The sequence below is a fragment of the Ptychodera flava genome, chromosome 14, assembly GCF_041260155.1.
Source record: "Ptychodera flava strain L36383 chromosome 14, AS_Pfla_20210202, whole genome shotgun sequence".
NCBI lineage: Eukaryota > Metazoa > Hemichordata > Enteropneusta > Ptychoderidae > Ptychodera > Ptychodera flava.
Window position 1 is genome coordinate 35,253,821 of NC_091941.1, and position 26,568 is coordinate 35,280,388.

At 37.1% G+C, this 26,568-nt stretch overlaps 1 protein-coding gene across 1 annotated transcript in view; it reads left to right on the top strand.

The window, feature by feature from the left end:
- LOC139148840 (xanthine dehydrogenase/oxidase-like) overlaps positions 1 to 26,568 on the top strand; it is a 60,181-nt gene that overhangs the window by 7,847 nt on the left and 25,766 nt on the right. Inside the window, exons 4-19 of the mRNA XM_070720269.1 lie at positions 89 to 197; positions 6,488 to 6,676; positions 7,447 to 7,518; positions 8,355 to 8,435; positions 9,255 to 9,393; positions 9,728 to 9,895; positions 12,826 to 12,902; positions 15,325 to 15,418; positions 15,936 to 16,077; positions 16,210 to 16,225; positions 16,376 to 16,560; positions 18,662 to 18,827; positions 19,770 to 19,856; positions 21,014 to 21,131; positions 21,545 to 21,596; positions 23,201 to 23,321. Of these exons, the coding sequence (XP_070576370.1) occupies positions 89 to 197; positions 6,488 to 6,676; positions 7,447 to 7,518; positions 8,355 to 8,435; positions 9,255 to 9,393; positions 9,728 to 9,895; positions 12,826 to 12,902; positions 15,325 to 15,418; positions 15,936 to 16,077; positions 16,210 to 16,225; positions 16,376 to 16,560; positions 18,662 to 18,827; positions 19,770 to 19,856; positions 21,014 to 21,131; positions 21,545 to 21,596; positions 23,201 to 23,321 (1,816 nt within the window). The remainder of the gene's footprint in view (positions 1 to 88; positions 198 to 6,487; positions 6,677 to 7,446; positions 7,519 to 8,354; positions 8,436 to 9,254; positions 9,394 to 9,727; positions 9,896 to 12,825; positions 12,903 to 15,324; positions 15,419 to 15,935; positions 16,078 to 16,209; positions 16,226 to 16,375; positions 16,561 to 18,661; positions 18,828 to 19,769; positions 19,857 to 21,013; positions 21,132 to 21,544; positions 21,597 to 23,200; positions 23,322 to 26,568) is intronic.

The following is a 26,568-nucleotide window of genomic DNA, read 5'->3' on the forward strand; positions in this document are numbered from 1 at the left end:
ATTGTTAATATTTCAGATCCATTTTGTGTACTATAAGTTTGAGTTGAAGCCTTGCTTATTATCCAGCCCTGTTTTCCCTTTCTCCCAGTCATTTCTCGGTAAATGCTTGCTTGGCTCCAGTTTGTTCCATGCATGGACTAGCCGTAACCACAGTGGAAGGCATTGGCAGCACAAAGACCAAACTACACCCTGTACAGGTAAGTGAATGTTCTACGGTGGTCAATTTTGCAAAGTACCAGATGCAATTCTAAAGCTTTCCCTCGAGCAAAAATACTGTTACTTGCAATTTACACTGATTCAGTCCTTTATTTAGTGCATGTAGAGTTGTCATTTTCAACTTTAATATTTTTTACATTGTGTACCATAGAGTCATGTTATGTTTTCAGAGCTATCAAATATCCCACTGTTGATGATACGAGCCCAGTGTATTATTGTATTCACTATGTTCATATTTCTTGATAATTTTTCAAATTTTATCATCTGATGGCCATGGTGACGTAATCCTATAAAGATTTGTTTTCGGGCACATTTACGATATAAATAAAAACAGCTCTGAGATTAAGATAAAGTCATTACATTGTATTAAATTATTGCACGTCCATCACATTTCCTATTTGTGGATGGGACTTGTGATCAATATGTTGCAAGCATAGAGGGCGAACTAATGTCTAGAGGTATGGAAAAGTTACTTTGCTAAGATTATTTTATTTCCTAAAGAGTATGAAAGAGCCATCACTCGGATGTGCACATTATTATTGAATACTGCTGTTAATAAATTGAATTAACGAATGAGCTTGATTGTTTCAGATTTATCTGCCCATTTTTAGTCTATCCAAGACCTATCACATGGATTTATAAATTTATGATAGTGTGAAACCGTGAAATTAATCAAAGTACATAAGGAAGAGATTCAAAATCGACATTATGGCTGACTAAAGAAATGTTATACGTGAGATAACATCCACAAATCTGATATGGGATTAGGGACGGCTCAGTTTTCTCGGCCTGACGTACCAGGGGGAGGGGGAGCAGGTGGATTATTTTTGCAAACGTTAAAAAGTGGCTGACCCGCCCTATTCCAACTTGTTAGATATCATCGCCATCACCATCATCATCATCATAATCCTCATTATCATCATCATCATCATCATCATCATCATCATCATCATCATCATCACCGTCATCGGAGATCGAGGGCCTGTGCGAAAACTTCTACACGCCTTGCCATATACCGGATATTTACTTTTATCCCGATCATGACTAGTGCCTTTTATCTGCACTTGACAGGATTCGTCTGTACTTGTTTTTGTTTCTGTTTCTCTTGAGGTTGCTCATGCATTGGTTTCTTTGCTGTAGGCTTGCCTTTTCTTCTTTTCTTTACAAAGTTCTGAGTGACTCGATAGCTTTTTTCAGGTTACATTCAGTTTCTCTGAAGAATCGTGCTCTTGCTGCAAAATCCTAACAGCAAAATACCAGTCCATCTCGAATCATTTCGTCTTCCAGTGTACCAAACTTACAAGGGTCTGCTAATTGGCGAAGTCTGATCATAAGCTGGTCCATTGTTTCATTGGCCTATTGCTGCGGAACACATCTCTCATACAGAATATTGCATTTTGGCATAAAATGAGCTTGTAGCTTATCCAGTATAGCTTTTGTGGTTGTCATCTCAGCCTTAGAAAGTTGCAGCCTGAGTCTTTTCTCCACTTTCTTGCGTTCATTTCCCATAAGCTTTTTTAAAGTGGCAACTTGAATACTACTATCTTTGTCATCAAGTTCTGTACCTTTTCATAGTCTTCAAACGACCCACGAAAGGTATGCCTGTTCCCCGACACATTTGTGTTTCAGTTCATCTGGTCCGGTACTGGTATCATACACGTGATCACGTTACTGTTGGCCATATTTGTCTGTCTGTTCGAGCTGCTCAGGCTTGTGCTTGTTAGGGAGCCTTCAGTGAATACAGGCGAGGAGTGGGCCTGGGCAATGGGGGAAGGTAACTTTTTAGAAAACTGTACAAGGGGGTGGGTCACTTTTATAAACGTATCTTTGGGGAGGGTCGCTTTTAACAGAAGCTGATTTTACGGCCAAACCTTTGATTGTCCATATCATATTTCGTGAATAGAAAATCGACAAATGCAACAATTCTGTTAAATATATAAACATTATCCACATGTTTCACAATCAAAGAAAATGCGGCTGTCTCCTACATTAAACACAATAAACCGTTCAAACTGATGAAAGACAAGAGACAAAAACATATGGGACAGGTATGAAGGTGTATATTAATTTTATATCGAAAAAATTGTTAATAGCTCTCTCATAGACTACCATGTATAGTGAATTAACATTTCGGTGAAATTCCAAAATCAAATTTCTTGCGCAAACATGGACTTGTAACCACCCCAGTCTAATCTGAAGTACATTTATATCAATTATCAAACGTCCATAAATGCACAGATTTATCTCGTTTTGTATTGAAAAAACATTACTCAGAGTTTCCTCATAGACTTCCATGTTTAGTAGTGAATCAACATTTCAACGAACTTCCAAAATCAAATTTCTTGTATACACATTGACTTGTAACCACCCTAGTATAATCAAGAACGGTAATATCAATAATCAAGCGTACATAACTACACAACTTTACCTAGTTTTGTATCGGAAAAATAGTTTCCCATCATCATAAACTTGCATGTATAGTAAATCAACATTTTCGATGAAATCCAAACATCTAATTTCTTGTACACAAATGCACGTTTTACTTCCCACTTCAAGCAAAGTACACTAACATATATTATCAAACATAAATGTACAGATATAGCTTGTTTGTGGGAGAAAATTGTGAACAGTTTGTCTGATAGACTGCACGGTTTATGTTTTGATATTTTTGGGTGAAGCACTATATCAACCACGTCTTGTTTTCTTATATAGTTGAACAAAATATGGTGACCCTTCCGCAAATGTATGGAAAATCATGTCCCTTCAAAGCTGCTTGTGTGCTCACTTGCGACCCTCCCTCCCAAAAGGCCAGTCCTGCGCCCTGTAATTTCTGTCCCTAACTTACCTAACAATTAAACCGATTGTTATGTAAAATTAGCTGATACTGTTTCAGTTATTCCTGGGGAGAATAATGCAGTGGTTGGGGGTGGAAGGGTCAAATTTTAGAATATTTGACAAGGGAGAGTCACATTTAGACAGGAGGATAGGGGAGGGTCCCATTAACAGTATAGGTGTGCACAAATTCCCCCGGCCCACACCCACCCTGTAATTACTGAAGGCTCCCTTAAGACGCGTGTTTTTTACTTACAGCTCTTTGAGTTTCCTTTCCCTGCGGCTTGGCGCAAACTCGGAGCATCGTTTGAAGGCTGGCTACTCCCCAAAAAAACTGTAGTTGTCTGGTTTATTGTAGCTCAAATGAAATTTCTAAAAGGCATGTGCCATCATCGGTTAGCAGACAACACACTGCAAACTAAATTGCCCGATATTGTCTGAGGAGTCCCTTTCAGCACTCTTGTTACAATCTAGGCTTTTCCACTGTGATTTACACCGAGGGGATTCATACTACTTCAACCAAAAGACACTGACTACTGACACCAGGTTATGGGTTCTTAACGGTCAAGGGATAGGAAATCAGAGCAGACGACGATCAGTTAGGTTGACAACAACTCGACATGTTTCATTCAACACCACACTAAACTTCACATGTCATCTCTAGAGGGCGACATACAACATTAAACTTCCATAACTTTAGTCATTAATTTGTTCACATACCTTTGCGCTGAACCTCTTTAACCCCATCGTTGTCAGTGGTGTTTGTCCTAGGACCATGTGATAGAAGGAAATTGGGTAATGAAGATGTGGAAATTGTATACTTTTGATGTGGATATTACAATTTCAGAAGGGTGATTGACTTTATATTATATGATAACCTTTTGATGGCCTGACGAAATAAAGTCTGATATGTTACACTGATATCCATGAGGTCATTTCTGAAATATCATTTGTTGCATTAGCTCGTACGACAAAGTGACACATCAGGTTGTTTATGATCGACTCATTAACATATCAGTAAAAATGCTAAAGCAACTAGCAACGGAGGTACTCGTATGATGATTTCCATGCTTTTAATAAATTGCACATGAAACATTTGTCATGGCTCATGGTCAACGTCCTGACTTGTATGGTAAATCTTTCGACACAATTACCATTTTGTGTATTTTTAGCTAGCACTTCTACCGCAATGTACGTGTTTTTATTGTGTTCAAGCTTCGTGAATATCGCAAAACATATTAAAAAATTGGATTTCTGCCATCACTTTCGACCCAGTGGTGTAAAAATCAAAAATTCACATTTGCACCGATAACCCTCATTTCCTACCGCACATTCCACTTTCGTCAAGTTCCACTATTTTCCTTTCCAAATGGATAAAGCACATCACCACATGCACAAGCCAAGTTTATCGTCTCTGAACAAAAATATACGTGATTTATGACCTGGTGGTTCTAAGTCATGACAACCGAGTCTATATCATCAATTTCGGAGCGTCCGACCTTTTTGCCTCGATCTTCGGAGTGCTCGTCAATGTGAACAAACAATATGGCAGCCGGTATATCTCCCATGATAAAAATGTGCAGGATGTGAAAATATCGTAAAATTTGGTCATGATTATTACAGTCAAACAAAATGCATCCACTTGGTAAATTTTGAGTCCTTGTGTTTTAGTGTTGTGGCCAATATGGGGGTTCGTGTTCGTGACCCCGCCGCTGACTGAACTTAATTTCGACACGCAGTGTACTTTCGTGCGGAAGATTAACAGTTGCCACTGCAACAAGGAGGTCAAGTGCGGTGTCAAGGTCTCCAAAATACATGTAATGAAATCGATATACTCATAGACTACGGCAATAATAATCCGAACAATGAAAACAAGAGTGTACCGCCTGGTATAATCCGAAGGAATTACGTGAATAATTTGCGGAAAAGACGAACTCGAAGCTGGTCGCATTACAGTGGGTTCCGTAAGCATTGTAACCAGGCCATTAACGTGCGGAATTGTGGTTTTTATGTCATTATTAGCAACTTAAGACCAATAGGGAATACAAGTAATTTAGAAATGACTTGACGAAAATACAATTCTACACCTTGCTCAACCAGGGTCAGGCGCGACGTTACACAGTGTTTGCGCCGTTGTGATTCAGTCGATTTTGTTCTCGAAACATAGCGTAACTTTCTCTGAGAAACGTGCGTGTGGACTGAGAGGTTTTCTCCATACATGAACGTGAACGCTGTGTTCCTCACTCGCGCGACGGTCGATTAGAAATGATCGGCGTTTGATATCATTCCTAAAGCAGTGCGAAAGTTTAAATGGGGAATCATTATGGAAAACTTCATGTACTTTGCACAAAATAACGAATTCTGGACTTGGCATGTGATAAGTATATTATTCCCAGATATTTTTCTTCGTTCAGCTCGGAAAATACTCGTGACGTAATGACAGTGTTACCACTCGTATTCGACTCGTTGTGATATGGTCATTACGTCATTCGTATTTTCCATCGGTGAACGAAGAAAAATATAAGGGAATAATAATAATAATATTGGGTTCTTATATAGCGCACATATCCACAAGTACATGTGCTCAATGCGCTTTACAATTATTATTACCCCTGGTCACTGGACCTAATATGATACCACTCAACTCCCTTGGGAGCAAACTACAGCTCACATGTGCAGCCAATAAGCGCAGCAGAGCTAAACACACACATTACAACCACTGTCCTACCAGGTACCCATCACTCCTGGGTGGGGAGGAGGAATGAGGAATAAAGTGCCTTGCTCAAGGACACAACACCATGGCCATGCCGGGGCTCGAACTCACCATCCTGTGATCGTGAGTCCACTGCTCTAGCCACTGGCCCATGATGCCTCCTAATATCTGATGGTATACTTTATATACTTCTGCAGACTAGTGAAATCAGCTGTGAAGATCTGTTGATCTTGTCTTTGCGTTTATCTTTATCAAACTCAACTCATGATGAATTTCCTTTCCAAGCCGATACAATTTTTCAAAATGAATCGCACTGAGAAAATTGGTTACGTTAACACATATGTGTCAGTTCTCACTATACATTCATATCGTTTTTTTTCCTTATCTCTTTATTACTGCACTGCTCCACTCTGTATCAACTTTAGTTCAAAGATAAACTCATGATATGGTGTTTCATTTTGTAATTCATTTACTTTGTAACTCATTTTAATCACGCCAAGGCCCCGTAGTTCTGCATTTCTCCCAGTATTGCAACTTGGCCTGACTTGTACGATAGTGACGAACTAAAACAAAATGAGCTCTTTACCCTCCTCCCCAACCAATCTAACAAAGCCCTTGATTAATTGAACTACCGGTAAGTCCAATATATTGTCAATTAGAAACTGTAAATTTATGATACAATTTCTATACTTGATATCACTTCTTTGGTTATAAAATCTCATCCAGGAGAGAATTGCCAAGGCTCATGGTTCACAGTGTGGGTTTTGCACACCTGGTATCGTCATGTCAATGTACACTCTACTGAGAAACAACCCACAGCCATCCTATGAAGATCTGACAAGTGCCTTTGAGGGTAATCTATGTCGCTGCACCGGGTATAGACCAATATTAGAAGGATATAAAACATTCACTAAGGTGATCAAAATTGCTTTATAGAGACCAATATTAGAAGGATATAAAACATTCACTAAGGTGATCAAAATTGCTTTATAGATGTAAATATATAGAGTTCAATGTTTTTACAAATTTTAAGTTTGCCATTTCTTTAGTCTGCTCAACATTATGTAGTATCAATGGTGCAAAACAGTTTTATCAGGAAATCAGACAACAAAACATTTATGTTGATATATTCACTTATGTGTTTCAATATATTTTTAGTGCCAGGGTACTTCCTGTTTCTACCCTTGTCATGTGTTACATCGTACATCAACAATGACAACAATGAAATTCTCTTTGTTTACTCTACAAGTTTGATTCTTTATCCAAAGCCAAACAATTTCTGGGACTGTTAACTTTGCAATTTCAAATAATTTTTGGAGTATGAGTTCTTTCCAATACTTGCCTTTCCCTAGCATTGTATGTTTTATTGCAGTGTTTGTATAAGTTAGTTCCTCTTTTCTATGCTTTATTGTGTTTGCCAATGTGCAGTTATATTGGAAAGCTACATAAATGATATAAGTTTGCTTTTATGTAGGAACACATGAACAAATACTGGTAAAACCTTTGGTAAAACAAATCTTTATTTCCAACTCAACAGTAAAATGTGCTTCATACCAACTCAATTTTCTAGAGAAAATCGTTTTATGCAAAGGTCCAAAGTCTGATATGCATATAATATATGAACCAGTGGTAGGAAATGTTTACATTATCAACTAGATCTTTACCATTAATGCGTTACTTGACAGGAATATTGCTGTCGTTCAAATAATGGAAGTGGATGCTGCAGAAATGGTGTTGATAATGTGCAGGAAGAAAGGGTAAGATTAAAAAAAAATCCTCAAAACTTCGGTCTCAGATGCCAATTTTTATCAACAAATCCAAATAGGTTGTTTGTGGTAGGTATTTCTTTATAGAGAAACATACTTTTATTGCAATAAGCAGTTCACGCTCAAAGTCTTATGGCTCGTGCAACAGGAAAACGTATTTTAGTATTGAATATATTATTACATCAAAATTTACATCATGACCTTATCATTACTAAATACATGTAGATCTAGAGTCAGCAAATATATCACTAGGGTGATACGCAAGATTTACCGCAAATGTCTACGTTACAGTATTATACATTATTGCTTAAACACATGGGTTTATGTGCCCGAATGCAGGTGATAATTTGCCCGACGCCAGGAGGGCAAGTTGTCTCCTGCTGCGAGGGCACGGAAACCAATGTTTTCTGGCAATAATATTTCATTTCATGCCTCTTGCCAGTTTACGCTACTTGACATTTAGTTACATGAAGGGCATTCTCAAACAATTTTGCCATTATCGACCAACATCAAATAGATATAAACGACAGTCAAAGTAGCAGTGTGCGCATGAATATTTTACATTTTAATTTTTAGCGTTAAGCGTCTGTTGACTTTAAATTCGAAAACGTTGAAGGGCGTCACTGGACCGGGTAACTATGGAAACCGGTCAGTACATCGTTCATACGGCCAGCTAACTCCCCGGGTGTTCCTATTCAAATCATAGCACTGATTTTCACTGACATCGAGGCATGTAATAGATAATGTATCAACAACCCAATCGTTTAAATGACAATTCTGTGTGAACAAATAACGATGATCTTCATGCTTTAATCCCCAAAATCCAGATGTCTAAAGAGCTGTTTAAACCAAGTGAGTTTGTACCCTTTGATCCGTCACAAGAACCTATATTCCCGTCAGAACTCATGGTAAGTGTCAACTCTTCATTTATTTGATCTTTATTGAAGAGCAAACATAGCACTAGGCATATCAATATGGAATTTTTAACTTTGTATTTATATATACAATTTTCTATTGATTTAAGTTGAATGGATTCTTTTAAGTTAACAGAATTGTCGTCAAAACAGTTTCTAAAAACAAGTGCCCATCCAATGACTTTGAAATAACAGCTTGCAGGGTTCTTTTAACCTTTTTTATAGTGTTTGTAATGATGACAAAACCAGCAAATTATATTTTGATTATGTTTCATTGTTTTAAAAATCTTTTTTCAGAACTCTTTGCTTGGTTGCTTTCATACTTGGTATTTTGGTTTTCTGTTCTTATTCAGACTTATTTATTTATTGAACTTTTGCAACCAGATTCCATATCAAGTACAGACAGTTTGATTCCTACAATTGAAAATTCCAGACATTAAAAAAAGTACCGTGAACAGAAAAATGGGTGTGTTAAAAGTGAAAAAGTTATGTTCTATAATTCAGTGTGACAGAATGACTTTAAAGCTTGATTTTTTGAATCACTTCCTTGACAAAAAACTGACGAGAAAAACGTTTTGTGTTAAAATGAAATAATCTAAAAGGGAGTTAATGGTTTAAGGATTTCAGGTCAATTAAATTGACGTTTTTCCTCATCTGGATCATTTATAGTGTCATATTGAATTTTGTACAGTATAGTGCAGTATAATATAGTTTGTATACATTTAGACTAAAGGAAGTCAGCAAATAACAGACAAGTAATTGACCATGAGGACAGGTCTCATTTCACATTTTTGTTGGGTTTCTTTCTGTTAGAACACAGACAAGTACAACAGAAGTATACAGTTCTGTAGTGACAGAGTGAAGTGGCTAAGACCAAGTACTCTCAGTGAGCTGTTAGATTGGAAAAGTCAATATCCTCATGCCAAAATTGTGAACGGCAATACTGAAGTAGGTAAGGCAATATCAAGATTAGGACTGGCGAAAGGCAAATACATTCAACGGTGTTAACAAAAGGCAACGACAGGTTGAAGAGTTCCTAGTCAATGGGATAATTTTGACGAGAAAGAAGAGACAAGATTTGAAAGTAATGTATCTTGATATGAACATGCACTTTCATTTGTATCTATTATTTTTGCCTAAATTATTATCTTACATGATTGGATCATATGTAAGTCATCAACATTCGAAGCACAAATACATTTGTACTTTATGATACAGAAAGGTATGCGCTAAATAAATCTATGCTATGGTATTTTACATGGACACCATTTATCTACATATTACAGGCATTGAAGTGAAATTCAAGAATCAGTATTATCCAGTTTATATCGTACCATCCCATGTACCAGAGCTAAAGAAGGTAGAAATCAAGGATCATGGGGTTACTTTTGGTGCCTCGGTGTCACTGACTACAATTGATCAAGTCCTAAGGGATCAAATTAGACAGCTGCCAGGTAAGAGTGCTTTAGGTAGTATGCATCTTGAAAGTCAAATTTAAATTTATGCTCAAACATTCCTCAATAAATGTTTCATCCATTCTCTCAGCAAATCAAGAATAAAAATTGGGGGCCATCGTACAAAGTTTGGTAATAAAGAAACATATTACAAAATATTTACCGATATTTGAAATTTAAAATGGCTGCCATGCCTGTGTTAACTCTAATAGTGAAAAATAAAATTTTTGATTTTTGAAAAACTACGATGACAAAAACTTTTCGTTCCAAGAGTTTGAAAGTTAGCCACTGCATATGATATAGACCAGAAAAGAGTTGTAAAATTTGAGAGTGAGCATATCTGTCCCGGACGTGCATGTTACCTTTAGAGGGTAGGTATCAAATAGACTTGTTTCCTACAGGTGAACTAGCCAAGGCAGTATGTTTGCTGTATTTATGTCAAATTGTTTTGTGATTTAATATGGTTGTCAAGTGGCAAGCTTATTGTACTCAGAATTTCATACGAGTAATCGTTACTGAGACATGTTACGCCATTGTATAAGAGTGGAATAATTCTTTTCACTCGATCTTTAGATTTTGATTAAAACAACTTAAAAAGTATCGACAAGTTCTTTGGAAGTCAGAGAGAGTAAAGCCTAAAAACATTTGAACTAGTAACCTCAGACTGTTGTGAGATTTATTTTCTGATCTTAGTAACATCAAAATGTGTTAAAAGTTCATTTCTATTCAATACATTTTAACATTGTCATGGTTTTTTGGTCTTGCTTTCAAATCATTATATCGGAATGCTGGAATTGAACAAAGGTCAATTATTCATGTCTATTAAATGCTAATTTGCATATTTGATGAAATTTCGTAATTAGCGTGGTATGACTAGAAACAGCACTGTAAATTTGATAAAACTTGGTGCAGAATATTTCACAGAGTTGTAGTAATATGCAAAGATGTCTCATGTCAATTTATTGCTTAATTTGCATATTTAAACGGTTTTCGTAATTAGGGTGAAGTATCTAGAAACAGTGATCAACTTTAATGTAAATTGATTGCTAATCTGCATATGTAATGAACTTTCCAAATTAATGTGCTATGTCGAAAAATAAGACATCAAGATTGATGTACCCTGGTGCATATGTTGATTTCTCAGTATTGTAATAGTGTGCAAAGACATCAAGAAATATTGTATCTATTAATTGCTAATTTACCTATTTAACTAACTTTCTTAATTAGTGTGATATATCTAGAAATAGTAAAGCCAAGTTGATCAAACTTGGTACAGATGTTAATTGCAGAGTTTTGCAATAGCATGCAAATACAATAAGCAGTATGATAAAAATTAAGTAGTGGTTTGCATATTCAATAAATTTCCATTATGAGAGTGATATGTCCAGAAACACTGCATCGAATTCGATGAAATGCGGTACAGTTTTTGATTTTGCATTGCTGTAATAGTTTACAAAAACGATTATCAGTATTATGTCAATTAATTACTAATTGACATTTTTGAATTACCTTTTGTAATTAGGGTGGCAGGCTAGATTCCCTTAACGTTTTCACCACCATGGTCTGGACCTATTCTAGACCTCCACACAGGGAATGAATGTTATTAATGAGCGATCTATTTCCTGAATAACTGAACTAAATCTGATAACACGTGCTTTAACCTTTGATCATACAAAGATTTATCAGTCACGAAAGGCATTTAGTAGTATCAATAGCTAATTACAGTAAGTGTATTCTGTAATGAATATGGGGGCATTTTTGGTTCTCATCTGGCATTCTGATTTGTTTTATGTCAAGAGCCGTTCCTTTGGCATACCTGGATCAGTTTCTTGCAGATTAGTTTGATTTTGACATTTCAAGTGCCAGTACATATCATAACTAATTCTGTCCAATTTTGTAAAAGTACATAACCCTATGCCATTCATACTAATGTCTACTTCTTTACAATATTGACACAAACAGCTCTGGTACCCTCATTTTTTCATGTGGATCATATTGACTCCACTTTAGTTGCTTCCACAAACAAATTCCAGAGTACATGTGGGGACTGTGTCACTGTCAATGACTTGTCTTTCATCGGGAAATATACAGGAATATATAAACATCTTACACACAAATGCATGCAACATGCTGTAACACTGATTTGTCTGCGTTTTTTCTGATTAGTAAATATGGCATACAGTGTTTCAAAATTTCAAATTGAAAAGATTTGTGAATAAAAGTACTCAATTGAATATTTAATAGGTGATGGGCTTCTTTGCCCATTGAAAAAAACGGTAATCCTTTGAAGTCAAACATAGATTATGCAGACATGTTTCCGATCTGCAGAAGTATTTTCATGTTTCCACATCTAGCGAATGATGATTGAGCTTCATGTGATGAACTCATATGAAAATGAAATTTCCCTTTAATACATATTTCTTTTTCGATAGCTGTTGATCGTACTCCTGTATGAAATTGTTGATACAGTAGAAAAAGTGAAAAACGGGAAATTACACATTGGTCCTGGGCTATAGGATACCTAATCTCGACGCTGACCTGCTCTGTAAAACCCATTCCTAACCCTAGCTCCAATTCATCGGCGGTAACTGTCAAGTGGTAGTAATTTTGATACCTTCTGCTGTACTCCAACAATGTTTCAAAACACAGACTTAATGCAACAGAGATGAGCAGTGTAGGAATCTGTGTTTACCGGCACCTTTGAACTTTTGGAACTGCTGGTACTCCATATCGTGTGTGGTCTTTTCACTTAGTGTTGTGGTCAATCACGTATTGGTTCAGAAGGTTTCAATGAACATTATCTGTGAACATAAGCATAAGTTAAATAGATAATGCAACTTATTTCAGACTCTTTGTGACCTAAACATAACGTAAGACATCACCTCGGTATACTTATACATCACCGTCGATGTATGTATAATCTATTACAGAATACAAAAGTCAAATGTTTTCTGCTGTGGTTGAAATGTTGCGATGGTTTGCCGGTCATCAGATTCGAAACGTTTCAGTGAGTATCTGTAATTATAACATTTTGCTTTTCAATAAATAGCTATTTCAATGGACTTTATTTGGTATTGCAAAGTGCAACTACCTATTTCAGTGTATCATGTGCCATGTTATCGAATGTTATGTATGTCCATACTTTCATGTCCTATCATTACAGAGAAAAGAACCTTTGAATTTACCCTACAAAACTTTTCACATGTAGGGAGTCATAAAATATAGTCAAACAATGATACGAAAAGGTAATGATGTGTAAACAAATTTTGTTTGATATTTGAATGATTTTCTCTTCTTTAGTATATTTTATCTATACATCTATGAGTATACCGATGAAAATACAAGAGTGTTTTGAAGATTCCTTTCATCATGCCCTAATCAACATATATTAATCTTACTTGAGTTATTGTACACCTCTAATGATATGATCAAAAGGTCAAGCTTCATTTAAACTGCAGTGTTGCAGCCAGGATTTTAAACCAGGGGACACTGTGTCCCGCTACTCTTTATTTTGGGGGACATTTTGATATTTTGGGGACAACATAAATTGTGCACGTGTACAAAATACACACACACTCGCACGCACATGTTGTGTGATTATTATTAGTACATAGATTTATTATAACATTTATGTTCCACTCAAGGATCTATGCAATAATAACTGGAAAGACCTTTACCATAGTAACTGTGCTATACTGTTTTGTTCAAATCAACTGTGTCCATGTCCACCGACAGATCAACTAGTCTGATGAATAAAGTCAAGTTTGATGACTATATTATTGTTTGTTTATGCGTCTTTGTTTTGCTTGTCCCCATAGTTGGAGTGCATCCCTAAATGGAAATTCATCGATGGGGGGCCCTTCGGCCGAGATCAGTGACAAAGTGTGTAGTCTTTCAGCATCTAGGCGGTTACGACTGCTTGTTTTGATTTTGTTTTGAACTGAAAATCCACGCTCACAATCGGCGTTTGAACAGGCAAAACGAGGGCAATTTTAGCCAGCCTGAACAAGTTTGGGAATTGATCTCGATGGTACGCATACAGCAACTTCCATAACGTGGCCATCTTATCTCGCGGGTATAACTGTGACAATATGTATCGCGTTTTCGGGCTGAAATCCTCCTCAATTACACGGGCGTATATGACAAGCTTTTTGGATACGGAAATGTCCGTGCTTTCATCGGACAGCACACTAACAAATTAACTTTCTTGTAGTTGCTTTTGTATATCATTAGCAATCACTTTTCCGATGGCATCCTGCATCTCTTCGGCAGTTTGTCGGGAGGTGTAACTTGCATTCTGTCCGATCCGCAACTTATCCACGGTTTGAACGCCTTGCAATTTCAGGAATTTCAGGAGTGATTCATATTTTCGTGTGGCAATGTCCTCCTTTGCCAACCAATAACCGACTGCATTGCCGATATAATCCCTTGATCGTTTTCTGACAGAGCTCGATTGACGGCGGTGTCGAAACTTCTACGCAAGGCGACTTCTTCAATTGCTTGCAAGTGATCACTACCGCGCATATGGCGGTCTAATGTTGATGTACGGAAATTTTCACATCCAGACTGTTCAGTAAACGTATTTTGCTTGCCAGTTTCACGACAAATCTTGCAATGCATATGTTTCTTTTCACTGTTGTATTCCAACCAGTTAGAATACTTTTCATTTTTCCTCCAACTCTCTTGAAACTTTCGTTCCGTGGTTTTCTTTTTCTTCGACTCTGGTGGATCGCAATGTGTGTCACAATCAGATCGCGTCGAGTGTGAGTCATCACCCTGGGCAACAGACGGTGTTTGATCGTCATTGCGATCGCGATCGGTTGACAAACTCCGAGTTGGACTCGTGAAAAATGATGTAATTCGCTTTTGACGTCCTGCCATATTGAACTTGCCTACCGAAATGCCGTTCAACTGTCGATGCATGGCAATAGAATGGAATTTTCCGCGAACGAAAAACAAATGCATCAGTCGTCAATCAAATTTGTATCATTTTGTAACTCATTTGTTTCACAAAACAAACGTCAAGCGGCCGGACTACGATTGAATTTTGCAGAAGTAATTGTAGCAGTATGCGGTGTCTGCCGCCAATCAGAGCTCTGTCGGACTACAAATCAAAGTAAATTGTAATATCAAGTGTAGGGGAGGTTTTAATTAGCTCCGAAAATACGTAAATAAAAGCCTCAAAAGAATCATGCAAAACAAAGGTCGCCGTCAGTAATCTATCACTTGCAGACGACACCGTCACACAGTGGCTCAAGAGTGCGCCCGAGGTGACCCGCAGGACGCAAAATGCGGGACAACAGGTCCCGTTTTGGGGACATTGTCGCAAGGGCGCGTCCTGGCGGCAACACTGAAACTGTATAATTAGCATTTTCAAAATGTGCTTACACTATAGTTTTTATGCTCGTTATATTTTATTGAATTTGTAGGCTGTTGGTGGCAATATTATGACAGCCAGTCCCATATCTGATCTCAACCCACTCTTTCTAGCAGCTGGTTGTAAAGTCACACTCGTTTCCAGAAGTAAGTTATCAGAATGTCTGCTGTTTCTGTACTATGCAATTTTTTGGTTTTCATTACTTTCTGATTTACCTCTGATCACGTAGAAAGGATCTTAAGATGGCAATTTTACTGTTCACATACATATGTGTTTGGAATTTCTCCTGCCGAAGTCAAGGTCACAGAATAAAATATTCTAGTTATTTGCAACATCAAATTGATAACATGCCAATTCATAGGTCCCGACGCATACCGTATCCTGAAGCAATGATAATTTTTTCAACAGTATTTTCAAAATTAATCTGGAAAGTGATCCTCTATTTATTTCAACTATGTCAGGACTAATTGTAAGCACAACATATGCAACGAAAAGGATATGATGCTTTCGGCAGAATTCTAAATAACATGGCAATTCAGCATGCTTTCTTATATGTCATTTACACAGAACCATGATGCCAAGCGTAAGGGGTACTTGTATATCTATGCTATTGCTCAAATTCATTACAAATATTCGTTATTCCCATTGTCTTGCACTTTTCAGACGGAAGCAGGCAAGTAACGATGGATGACAATTTTTTCACTGGCTACAGGAAGACTGTGGTTGAACCAGAGGAACTGCTACTGTCTATTCATATGCCCCATACAAAAGAGGTAATAAATTTTGAAGGAAAATACCTGAAAAGGTCTTTCATTTAACGTTTTTATAGCAGTGAAAACTTTGGCATTGTCAGTATATATAACATGCAAACCATATCAAGCTAAGCTGACAGGTATTATTTTGGTAATAGAAAATTAAATTGTAATTCCCTAAAAAGTGGTGTCTTGAAAAGCGTACCGCAATTGAATCAATTAAATCAATGGAGTTCAGTTACATCGAAATAAACAAGCTTTGAATAATATTTATAAATCTCTCTCTCTCTCTCTCTCTCTCTCTCTCTCTCTCTCTCTCTCTCTCTCTCTCCCACCCACCCTTAATAACAGAATGAGTATTTTTATGGGTGTAAACAATCTCCAAGGCGAGAAAATGACTTTGCCATTGTGAATGCCGGTATGAGAGTAGCTTTTGAGAATGGTACAAATATCATATCAGACTTAGCTATCAGCTATGGTGGGATGGCGCCAACAACTGTCATGGCAAAGAAAACCATGACAGCCCTCATAGGAAGGTAAGAGTATATGCATTGTAAAATGAGAAGGCCATAAAATGTGCACAGTGAGTCAAAGGTTGAAAGGAGAACCTCCAAGAAAAACAGAAGTGATATGCCAGTCATTATCAAATTTGATGACCCGGCCATGGATCATTCATGTTCTAACATTTAATTGTTTTGTATTGCGCAGAACTTAGAATAGTATCTTCTCAGTGATATATGCACACATGCAACCACCAACTTTTTATGAAGCAGCAGCTGGCCTCTATTCGTAGTCGATTCACTCTTTCAACTCTTTGTCCAACCTGAAATGAAATGCCACTCTTTATCGCTTCAATAGCTTTTATCATTCACAGACAGCACCATCTTAGCAACTGATATCACGTGGCAGGTATTCAAGTTGTCAGGCAAACTGTGCCTTTGATACTGCTATAAATCAGGGCAAAATGTCCCAATTTTGATACGTGAGCCTGCTCAGGTGATGATAGCATTATTGTAACCAGCAACATTCACACTATTCTTTGCATGCTATGAAGTGTACTTACGTGATTGCTAAGATGAAATCTTCATTTGCCAAGCAGCAACAATTGCTCGTCCCTTGGATGAAGTCCAGACAACTTATGCGTTGGGTTCCATCTGTCCGTGCGAACGTCCATGCAGGCATCTCAGACATTCCTGTGTTATTTCCTTTCCAACTAGGTCCAAGGTGTATGGAAGCGACGGTGTATTCGACGTGATTTTTTTTATTATAAAAATGTGTTTGTTACTGAGATAAATGACGTTCTTGGTTTTGACATGGAATGTGTCCATAACACATAAAGACCTGTCAGACTTTCGCGTTTTGAATACGTTTTGTTCTTTTAAATTGGTATATTTACTTTTAATCACACCTTTTCCATCACATAAAATCGTGTGACCAACGAATTTCTTTCGTGGCAAAAAACATTTACTTTTTAGCCACAGTGCCTAACCATTTTGAAGACCCAGCGCTAGCCGTAACTCAGTGAATAGTCTATTCGGCTTCAAATCAGAGATAACAGGCAGGATGAGGGTAACAATTGATCACCAGGCCTCGCAATTACTACGGGTAGATTCACCGATATAATTCATAAATGTTTTCTGATCGTCATGTAATTTTAATAACGTACTGACGGACTAATCAGATTTCATTCATTGGCAGGTAAATGTTACTTATTTTTGATATGATCAACAATTTTTGATGGGCAAAGATAGACGGTCGACAGTCCCTTGTGTTTTTCTGTATCTTATCAGTGTAATCTCTCGCACATAAGACGGTTGGGGAAATCCCAAGCGTATACGTAGCGCCGAACTCGCGAGCTTGGCATTCAGAAAGCATATCGCCATATACTGGACTCGCGGCTCGCGCCTTCCGCGCTTTGCTTGCGATTCCCAACCCCTACTCCTCGTTTTATGTGTAAGGACAATGTGTAGGACGTGCCATGAGTGTGATCACCGAAGTCAGCTGAGTTCTCGAACACATTTTGTGCATATACTGGAACTTCAAAACATACACAGAAGCATGCACCACAGCAATACTTAGGAGGAAGATGTGACAGTAACTGAAGTTGTGGAGTTGACATTAAAACAAAAAGAATGAAAACAATTACAGCAACAGATCATTTTAAAAGGATATGTTGAAAAATTTGATTTAAAAATTGGTAGACTGGGAGAGAAACTGACTTAAGATGGCAGATTAGTCTATAGAAAGAAGAAGATGACACTGTACACCATTGCAATTGAGTAGAGTTGGGTTTTAAAAAGATAACCTAACCAGGATCATCATATGAGGTTGACTTGCATTTTGATTTGTTTCTTTGATTGGTGTAGTAGCTGCTTTTTACTTCAACTATTCTTCCACGAGTTATATTTGCACTAAATAAATCCTAGTATGAAATGATTTCCGTTTGCATCAAATGAGCAAGCGTGATCAATAGATTATATATTGTGCTGCACATCCAGCTGTTATATAGTGTTGTGATATTTATTTATTTTTACAAATGTCGAAATAAGTTAATGCAGTTATTATCTTCTTTTGCACTCCTTTATGTTTACCGATTACTTTTATGCATGTTTACGATATATATTTTTGTACCGTTAGAAAATGGGACAATTGTTTAATTGATGAAGTGTGTCAACTGCTGAGTGAAGATCTGCCTCTTTCACCGTCTGCCCCTGGTGGTATGATTGAATATAGAAAAACCCTGACTGCCAGTTTCTTCTTCAAATTTTACTTGCGTGTGCTGGATGAACTAAATGCAAAAGAGGTATTCAAAAGGAAACATTTACTATTTTTATATGAAAAGGTTTGCCAATGTGGCAGGGTCAATCACACAGGGAATTTCTCCATACACTCCATCAATTGCTCTGGGCAGATAGTGAGTGCGCCCTCTGGAGATGGATCTTGTTGTGCCTCATGTAATTTTACAGAAGATTGATGTTCACCATTGTTTGGATTTACATTGGGAATACGCTTGCCACACTCTGAATATTACACCGTCTGTGCGCAAAATGTTTATACTCAAACTGTTTTGCCACAAGGTCAGTAGCATATGTGTTCCAGTGGTGGGCGAATTTTTAAAGTAGCGTCTTCATACGGTAATGTTTACGACAGTAAAGGTATGATACCTATTTGGCATTTGACTACATCAAAAGTCAGTCTTGCTTAATCCAAGTTACGAATAAAAGAACGGAACTTGAATGCCATTAATTTGAATCCTCTCTGATCCTTCAGTGTTTATAACATCAGGAACTCATTATCAATACCTGATATTGTTTATCTTCAACGTGCATGACCTGAGATGGCCTCAGTCAAAACAATAGCCGCTGCCCCAGATCTCGTTGTTGCCACTGTACCACTGCATGTACATAATGCAAGGAGTAGAAAACGGTTAAGCAGTTAATGTTAAGTCGTTTAAGTGTTAATGTTGCATAACACTTAAACGGCTCCTGTTTTAAAAATTCATAGTGACTTATATGTTATGAAAATTGTTTCAAAACATAGTTGCTAAATATTCGCAGAAAGCAGATATTCATTAGTACAGTTAAGTGTTCATACTGTGATTGATCATTAAGTAATCTAGAAGTGAAGTTAGGGCCAATAGTTGGCCTCTCAGTCAAAATGCAATTTACCTTAGTTACAAATATATCAAAAATGACGCCATACAGCCATTACCACATAGATAGCTTTAAATGTAATCTACTTTCAGGTGGTTGATACCTCTGTTCCATCATCCTTCAAGAGCAGCCTTTCTTCATTTGAAAAAGACGTCATTGAAAGTACACAGCTATACCAGGTGAACTTTCTAAGCGTAAAGTATACATGTATAGACCTTTTCCCGGTTATCCCACAATGCATTGCAGTGATGTTATCAAACAGCGTATATAAGCTCAAAACAGCGAAACATGTTGATTTGTTTTGTACAGCGGATTGTTATGGAAGAATGACACAAATTTGCAATACCAAATAATGCCCCGTGTATAATCTACCCATCAGCGACGAAATATAGGCCTGGGTGTAATTTGCCATAGAGTTCTATGAGTTACGTACCCTGCGTGTACCCTACGGCTAAAAATTCTATGCGTAACGTACGCTTGGTATACCCTGGCGCGCACTGCATCATGGAACCGGTAAAAGAACTATACATGGGTCTGTTCAGTAGCTTTCAGTTCTGAAGATCTAGTAAAACATTAATGTGATGTTTTCATTCAGTGTGAATGGATGTTTACGGCTATGCTGTATTTATTGAAGTATGTGTATATCTTATGAACCTAAACTTTAAACCCAAGCTGCGAGTGTATTTTATACCATGACCACAATTACTTCACAATATTTTATTATTTGGAAGATTAAACAAGAGTTGCTGCTGTTTCCCGTAGCAAATATTATATGCAAATATCTATTATAGGCACTCTGATCTGCATTATTTGCCCATTTGTCCTCTCAATATATCGGTCTACTAATAGTTGAATTGTAACGTCTGCCCATCTCGGATACCCTCGGGAAAATCTGCAGTGCCCCACGTGTCTTTACATGTAATGGACATATAGAATGCAAGAGTAAGATTGGTGTATACAGCAAGCCTTTCCCACTAAACATGAGTAATCTAGGGAGTCAATAGATTAGGTCTGAGAGTTAGGAATATAAATTCTCCAGAAAACCCCTTAGTTCATATTCAAAGGTTTGTATCTATTGATCTTTACTGGTAATACAATTTATTCAATTTGAAGTTATGACAGAAGAAATTTGTATTACAGGGAGGTTGCAATGAATATACATATACTAAGACAGAATATTTTACTTACCAGTAACATTTTCATCAATATTTTAAATGCGTTTTAATCATAAATCTATCTATATGAAAAGCATAATTGGTTGGCAATGTTTAATACATGCATGGTGGAGTTAATTACGGACGAATAAATGAAAACTGCATGAATCTTGTTTTATAAGGAGGTCAAGCCAGGACAGCCCATTGAAGATGCTGTTGGGAGACCCATGGCCCATTTGTCTGCTTGCAAACAAGTGACAGGTGAAGCCGTGTATTGTGATGATATGCTCCCAATACAAGGTAAGTCTATCACTTAAAAACACAATTCAGATTTTGCAAGCAGCTGTACAAAGCTAACATTCCGATGATCCTATACCCTAATGGAAATAGTAATTTTCAATCTGTTTGAACATGTACTGGTACATGTATGGCGTTCTTCCCTTACATAAACAAATAACACTTTATGCTCTGTCTGCCAACGATTTGCATCATCATATAAAGATTGAAGTAAGTATTAATGTGGGACACAAATTCATAAAAATGTCACAGTGAAATAGCTTTCTGTCACAAGAAAGCCAAACTCGTTAGTGTGCGCCTTGAATTTAGGAGAAACATGTTTTGTCTGAATACAAAAAATTAAATATGATATAAGAATAATTTTCAATCAATAGGTTTAAAGCAAATAATCGTTCGTATATCTTTCATTAATATAGGTGAACTGTATTTAGCACTCGTGACAAGTACCAGGGCCCATGCAAAGATCAGGTTTGTAAGAGCGCCATCATACCACGTGGAATTTATGTTTTATCACAGATGTGTTTTCTGAATACGCCTAGCTACCTGCCATCCCTTCATCTTCACCTTTTTTCTCTTAGCCAATTAGCTCTCATATCTTTGACCTTTACCAATTTGCCTTCCCGGCCAATCAGCCGACTTATGCACACGGCACTGTGCATCATTGAGCCTTCGTCTCATTGCTTCTATTCATTCATTCATTCATTCATTCATTCATTCATTCATTCATTCATTCATTCATTCATTCATTCATTCATTCATTCATTCATTCATTCATTCATTCAGCTGCTGGATTCACGTACCATCCATCCTTACCCCCATTTCTCGGGAATTCATTCCATTCTTTACATTTTGGCCTCGCAGGATGGATTCACCCTAAAGGTCGTCCCCGGACCTTGACCCAAACGTCACCAATGACATCTTGCTCAGCTACTTTGCTGAAGGGGCCCCCTCCCATATGTTTGCTTAACATTTTATTATGGGTTAGTTTACTAATAGTATTATTGGATTGTTTAAGTATCGTGACTTGGATAGTATAAGCGTTTTTATCGCTTGAGATTTGCCGATTTCATTATGTTCAATTATGTTACTATTTTACCGTGGCGTTTCTGTTTTTCATGCAATTAAGCCTCTCCATTTTCCCCTCAACGTAGCGGTTGTGCATTCCTTAATGTGTAATTACAGTTTCAAATCATCTTGTTTAATGAAAGAGTATTAAAATGTAAATGACATTAAAGAATAGATTACAAAGTTTTCTTTTGATTTGCTCCATCCTCTAAATCTGCCATAAATCAATCGGCCATTACTGTTCTTCCTTGATAATTGATAACGTTCAAATTAATTTTAGCAGACAAAACTGCACAGAAATTGATGTGGTTTCTTTAAAACATGTTTTTTATGCTGATAAGCCAGTAACTGGCCATTACTAGGACACCATCCCTGCCCGCTTCATGTTGCAGAGGGTTCCTTTGGCACACCACATCAACTGCACAAGATAAAAAGCAACTATTTTACTAATTAGTGTGTGGTGTAGCTCTCAATATGGTGTTGTATATATTACACGAATATTCAATTTAATTATGTTGAGGCTTAGTAGCCCTTGGTATTATTTTTTTACAATAAAATAACTGAGCACTTTATGTGAGAACAAGCCTGTATCGTGTATATGTTTTACAAAATCTCTCTTAAACACAATTTTGCAAGAATCTTACAAGTTTGTCACGAAGAACCTTCAGAACAAGACTTTTACTTGAAAAAGGTCTACGAAATCTGTATAAAGATCACAATTTTATTTGTGACAAACTATTGAAATCATGCAATTAGGTTATACTGATACGTCATGTAAGTAAGGATGTTAAATCATAGAGTTAGATCTAGACCCATAAATTAGTATTGCACTGAGTCAATGAGTGACTAATCATCCTTGTATTAATAAAATGATAGTCCCACTTTTTAACTGGTTGGTTTTAATACCAATACAAAGTAGAATACAAAGACAGTTTCACCCTGCACGATTCACAATTGTTAAGTTTTTCCAGTAGTAGGTTTTGAATTTCGATTTCTTGCATTTACAGGTCAATCAATGCAGAGGAGGCAATGGCTGTGGAGGGTGTCCGGGCATTTGTGACACATAATGATGTACCAGGAGAAAATCTTATACCGATAGTTGATGAAGAAATTTACGCATCAGATAAAGTAAGCTATCATATACTTACAGACGAAAAGCATAATGATCTGATAGTGCACCTAAAAGTCTGTATTAAGCTTTAATTGACTACATTTTGTATGCAGAAATGCAGGGCATAAAACTCTGCGTACTTGAAATAAATAATCTCAAGTCATAAATACATAGGAAATGCAAAAAGCGTTATTGATGGTTGATACAACATTAATTTAAATGTATGTGTTGGAAATGAATATACAATGAAGTAAGAGGGATGCTGAACTGAAAAAAGCAAATACTGACCATACTTTTATAGAAGATAGGACAATTATCACTTTTAACTTTGGCACTTGAGTCACACGTTATATCGTTGAATGAACACAGCTTATCACATGCACAAGCCAAGTTTGTCGTCTCCGAACAAAAAATACGAATTTTATTCTCTAGGCGTTCTACGTCATGACAACCCTCGTCTATGGCATCAATTTTCGTGCGTCGAACCCTTGTTTGCGTCGTCAATGTACACAAACACCAGATATGAACTAAATGTGCTAACGTGTTTTACAACAGGGTCAATAATAGTAGTACGGTTGACAGAACAATGAGATATATGTTATGTAGCAGGTTTCATCAACTTTCGCACAGACTCTCAGAATTAAATCATTAATTACAAAACTTTATTTAATATGAAAATCAGCTCCTTATTAACTTGACATTGCTAAATGCTTCATGGGACAATGAGATATGTATCAGGTCAACATCAGTAGCACGTTTCATTTAATTTAATGCCTTAATTTTAGAGAAATATCACTAATAACAAAACTTAATAAAAATGCAAATGAGCTATTTATAAACTTGACACTGCCCAATACTCCTTAATAAAATTTGATATTTATCAGATAAAAATACGTAGCAGGTTTCATCCAATTTGGTGCAGTAATTTCATTATATATGCAAATGAACCCTTAATAAACTTCACACTGCTAAATTCTTACATCACAGTCCGATATCTGTCGGATCAGTATCTGCAGCAGATTTCATCAAATTTGGTGCAGATTTTTTAGAGTTATATGACTAATTACAGAACTTCATAAAATATGCAAATTAGCTTTTTATTAACTTGGCACTCCCCAGTGCTTCTCAGTACAATTAGATATTTATCAGATAAATATCTGTAGCAGGTTTCACCGAATCGGGAGACGTGATTTCAGAGTTATATGCCTAATTACAAAGTTCACTTAATATGCAAACGAACCATTAATTAACTTCATACTACTAAATGCTTTATACAACAGTTAGATATCTTTTGGACCAGTATCTGCAGCATATTTAATGAAGTTTCGTGCAATCATTTCAGAGTTATATGACTAATTACAAACCTTCATAAAATAATGCAAATGAGCTATTCATTAACTTGACACTGCCCAATGCTCCTCAGTACAATTAGATATTTATCAATATCTGAGGCAGGTTTCACCGAATTTGGTGCCTTAAGGTAGCTTTGGTAGCTTTCCACATTTACCGGGGTATTTTATGTCGAAAACACGAAAATTTGTTTTTTCCCTGAAAAGTATTCCTGTAATATTGATCTTCAAGTGTGAAGAATATCTTGGTCTGAAAGTTTCTGTTTCTGGCTGAAATTTTGCGATAAAAATTTACAAGAGGAACAGATGCACAGTTTTTGCGTTTTGAGACTACCGCTAAGTCTTGATTGGCAAGGGATTAAGCTAAGCGGCAGCGCCACTGTATTGTCGCATGCACTTGGACAACATCCGCTGTGAAAATCCCATTGACACCTACCGTAACTGCGTGTGTCAAGACCATCGTGTGTATGCGTAGCGATCAGGCGCAGAACGGTGGATCGTACGTTTTTCTCATAGGGGTGGCCGCTCCCAAAAGATGGCAACTTCTGAGTATTAGCGACACAACGAGGCCAGACGTGAAATTTTTGACGATTCAATTTCAGGTTAGTACGGTTCACAAATAGCAGCATATATCGAGTGTTACAATCTATAGTATGAGTAAGGGAACCCGCAAAATCCGCAATGCAAGATCCTTAAAGTTCCATTAGCTGTATCTTCTGGCGATTTTTCCGTTAGTTTTGATTGAAATGATCACTGGCTCATGTTGAATAGCCTGTCAAATAACAGAGAATCGCATATTATTCGGAAACATTACGTGCCCTACAACTAAATAACATGTGATTTTACAACGAAAATTTCAATTTTTGTCCGGACAGAAAATACAAACTGTTGACACGCGAATTGCAACGTAGGCATTCTTCTGCACCTGCGCGAGTTATTTACAGCAATTTCAAATAAATATTCATTACTTATGCCCGGTACTTAAGTCGTAGTCCATTGTCCGAGCACGTTGCTTAGCCAGATGTCTGGCAATCCACGACGCAATGTTGTTTTTGATCCAACAATAAACGTGAACTTGATCGCAGCGTCACCATATCTGCGTTCTCCCCACCAGCACGCTGAGCACTCCAGACGTCAACAAACGAGCTCGGAAGGGCAATACGTTTGAACAAAAATTAGCAGTTTTATGTGGCTGTAAGATCACTAATCATGTTTGTTTTCTTCGTAAAACAACATTTTGCAACAAATATGAGCCTCCAACTTGGAATTTTCCGAGGTAAAAAATGGTCAAAAGTTACAAATAATGGCCCTTTAAGCATCGTAACAAGGGTCAGGCGCGACGTTACACAGTGTTCACGCCGTCGAGATTCAGTCGAGTTTTGTTCCCGAAAAATAGCGTATCTTTGTCTGAGGTACATTTCTAGGCCTATGCTATCTTTGAAGAGTGTATAACTTTGCGGAAGGTATGTGTATACCGAGAGGTCGTCTGGCATTTGCTCTATACAAGAACGGTGGACACCATGTTTCTCGTTCACACGACGGACGACTGGAAATGATTAACAACTTGCCTACGGCGTATTGATATTATTCCTAAAGTAGTTCACAAGTTTAAGCGCGGCATTGTTATGAATAATTTTTTTTAATTTGCAAAAAATAACGAATTCTTGGCTTGTACATGTGATAAGTATATTATTCCCTCATATTTTACTTCGTTCAGCTCGGAAAATACTCGTAACGTAATGACAGTGACACATCTCTATTGTCTTCGACTCTTGGTGACACGGTCATTATCTCACTGGTATTTTCCATCGCCGAACGAAGAAAAAATATAAGGGAATAGTATCTAATCGTCTGTGTACCGTGAAAATTGATTTTTATGTCTAACAACAGGAGATGATCGCTTAGTTATTTTAAA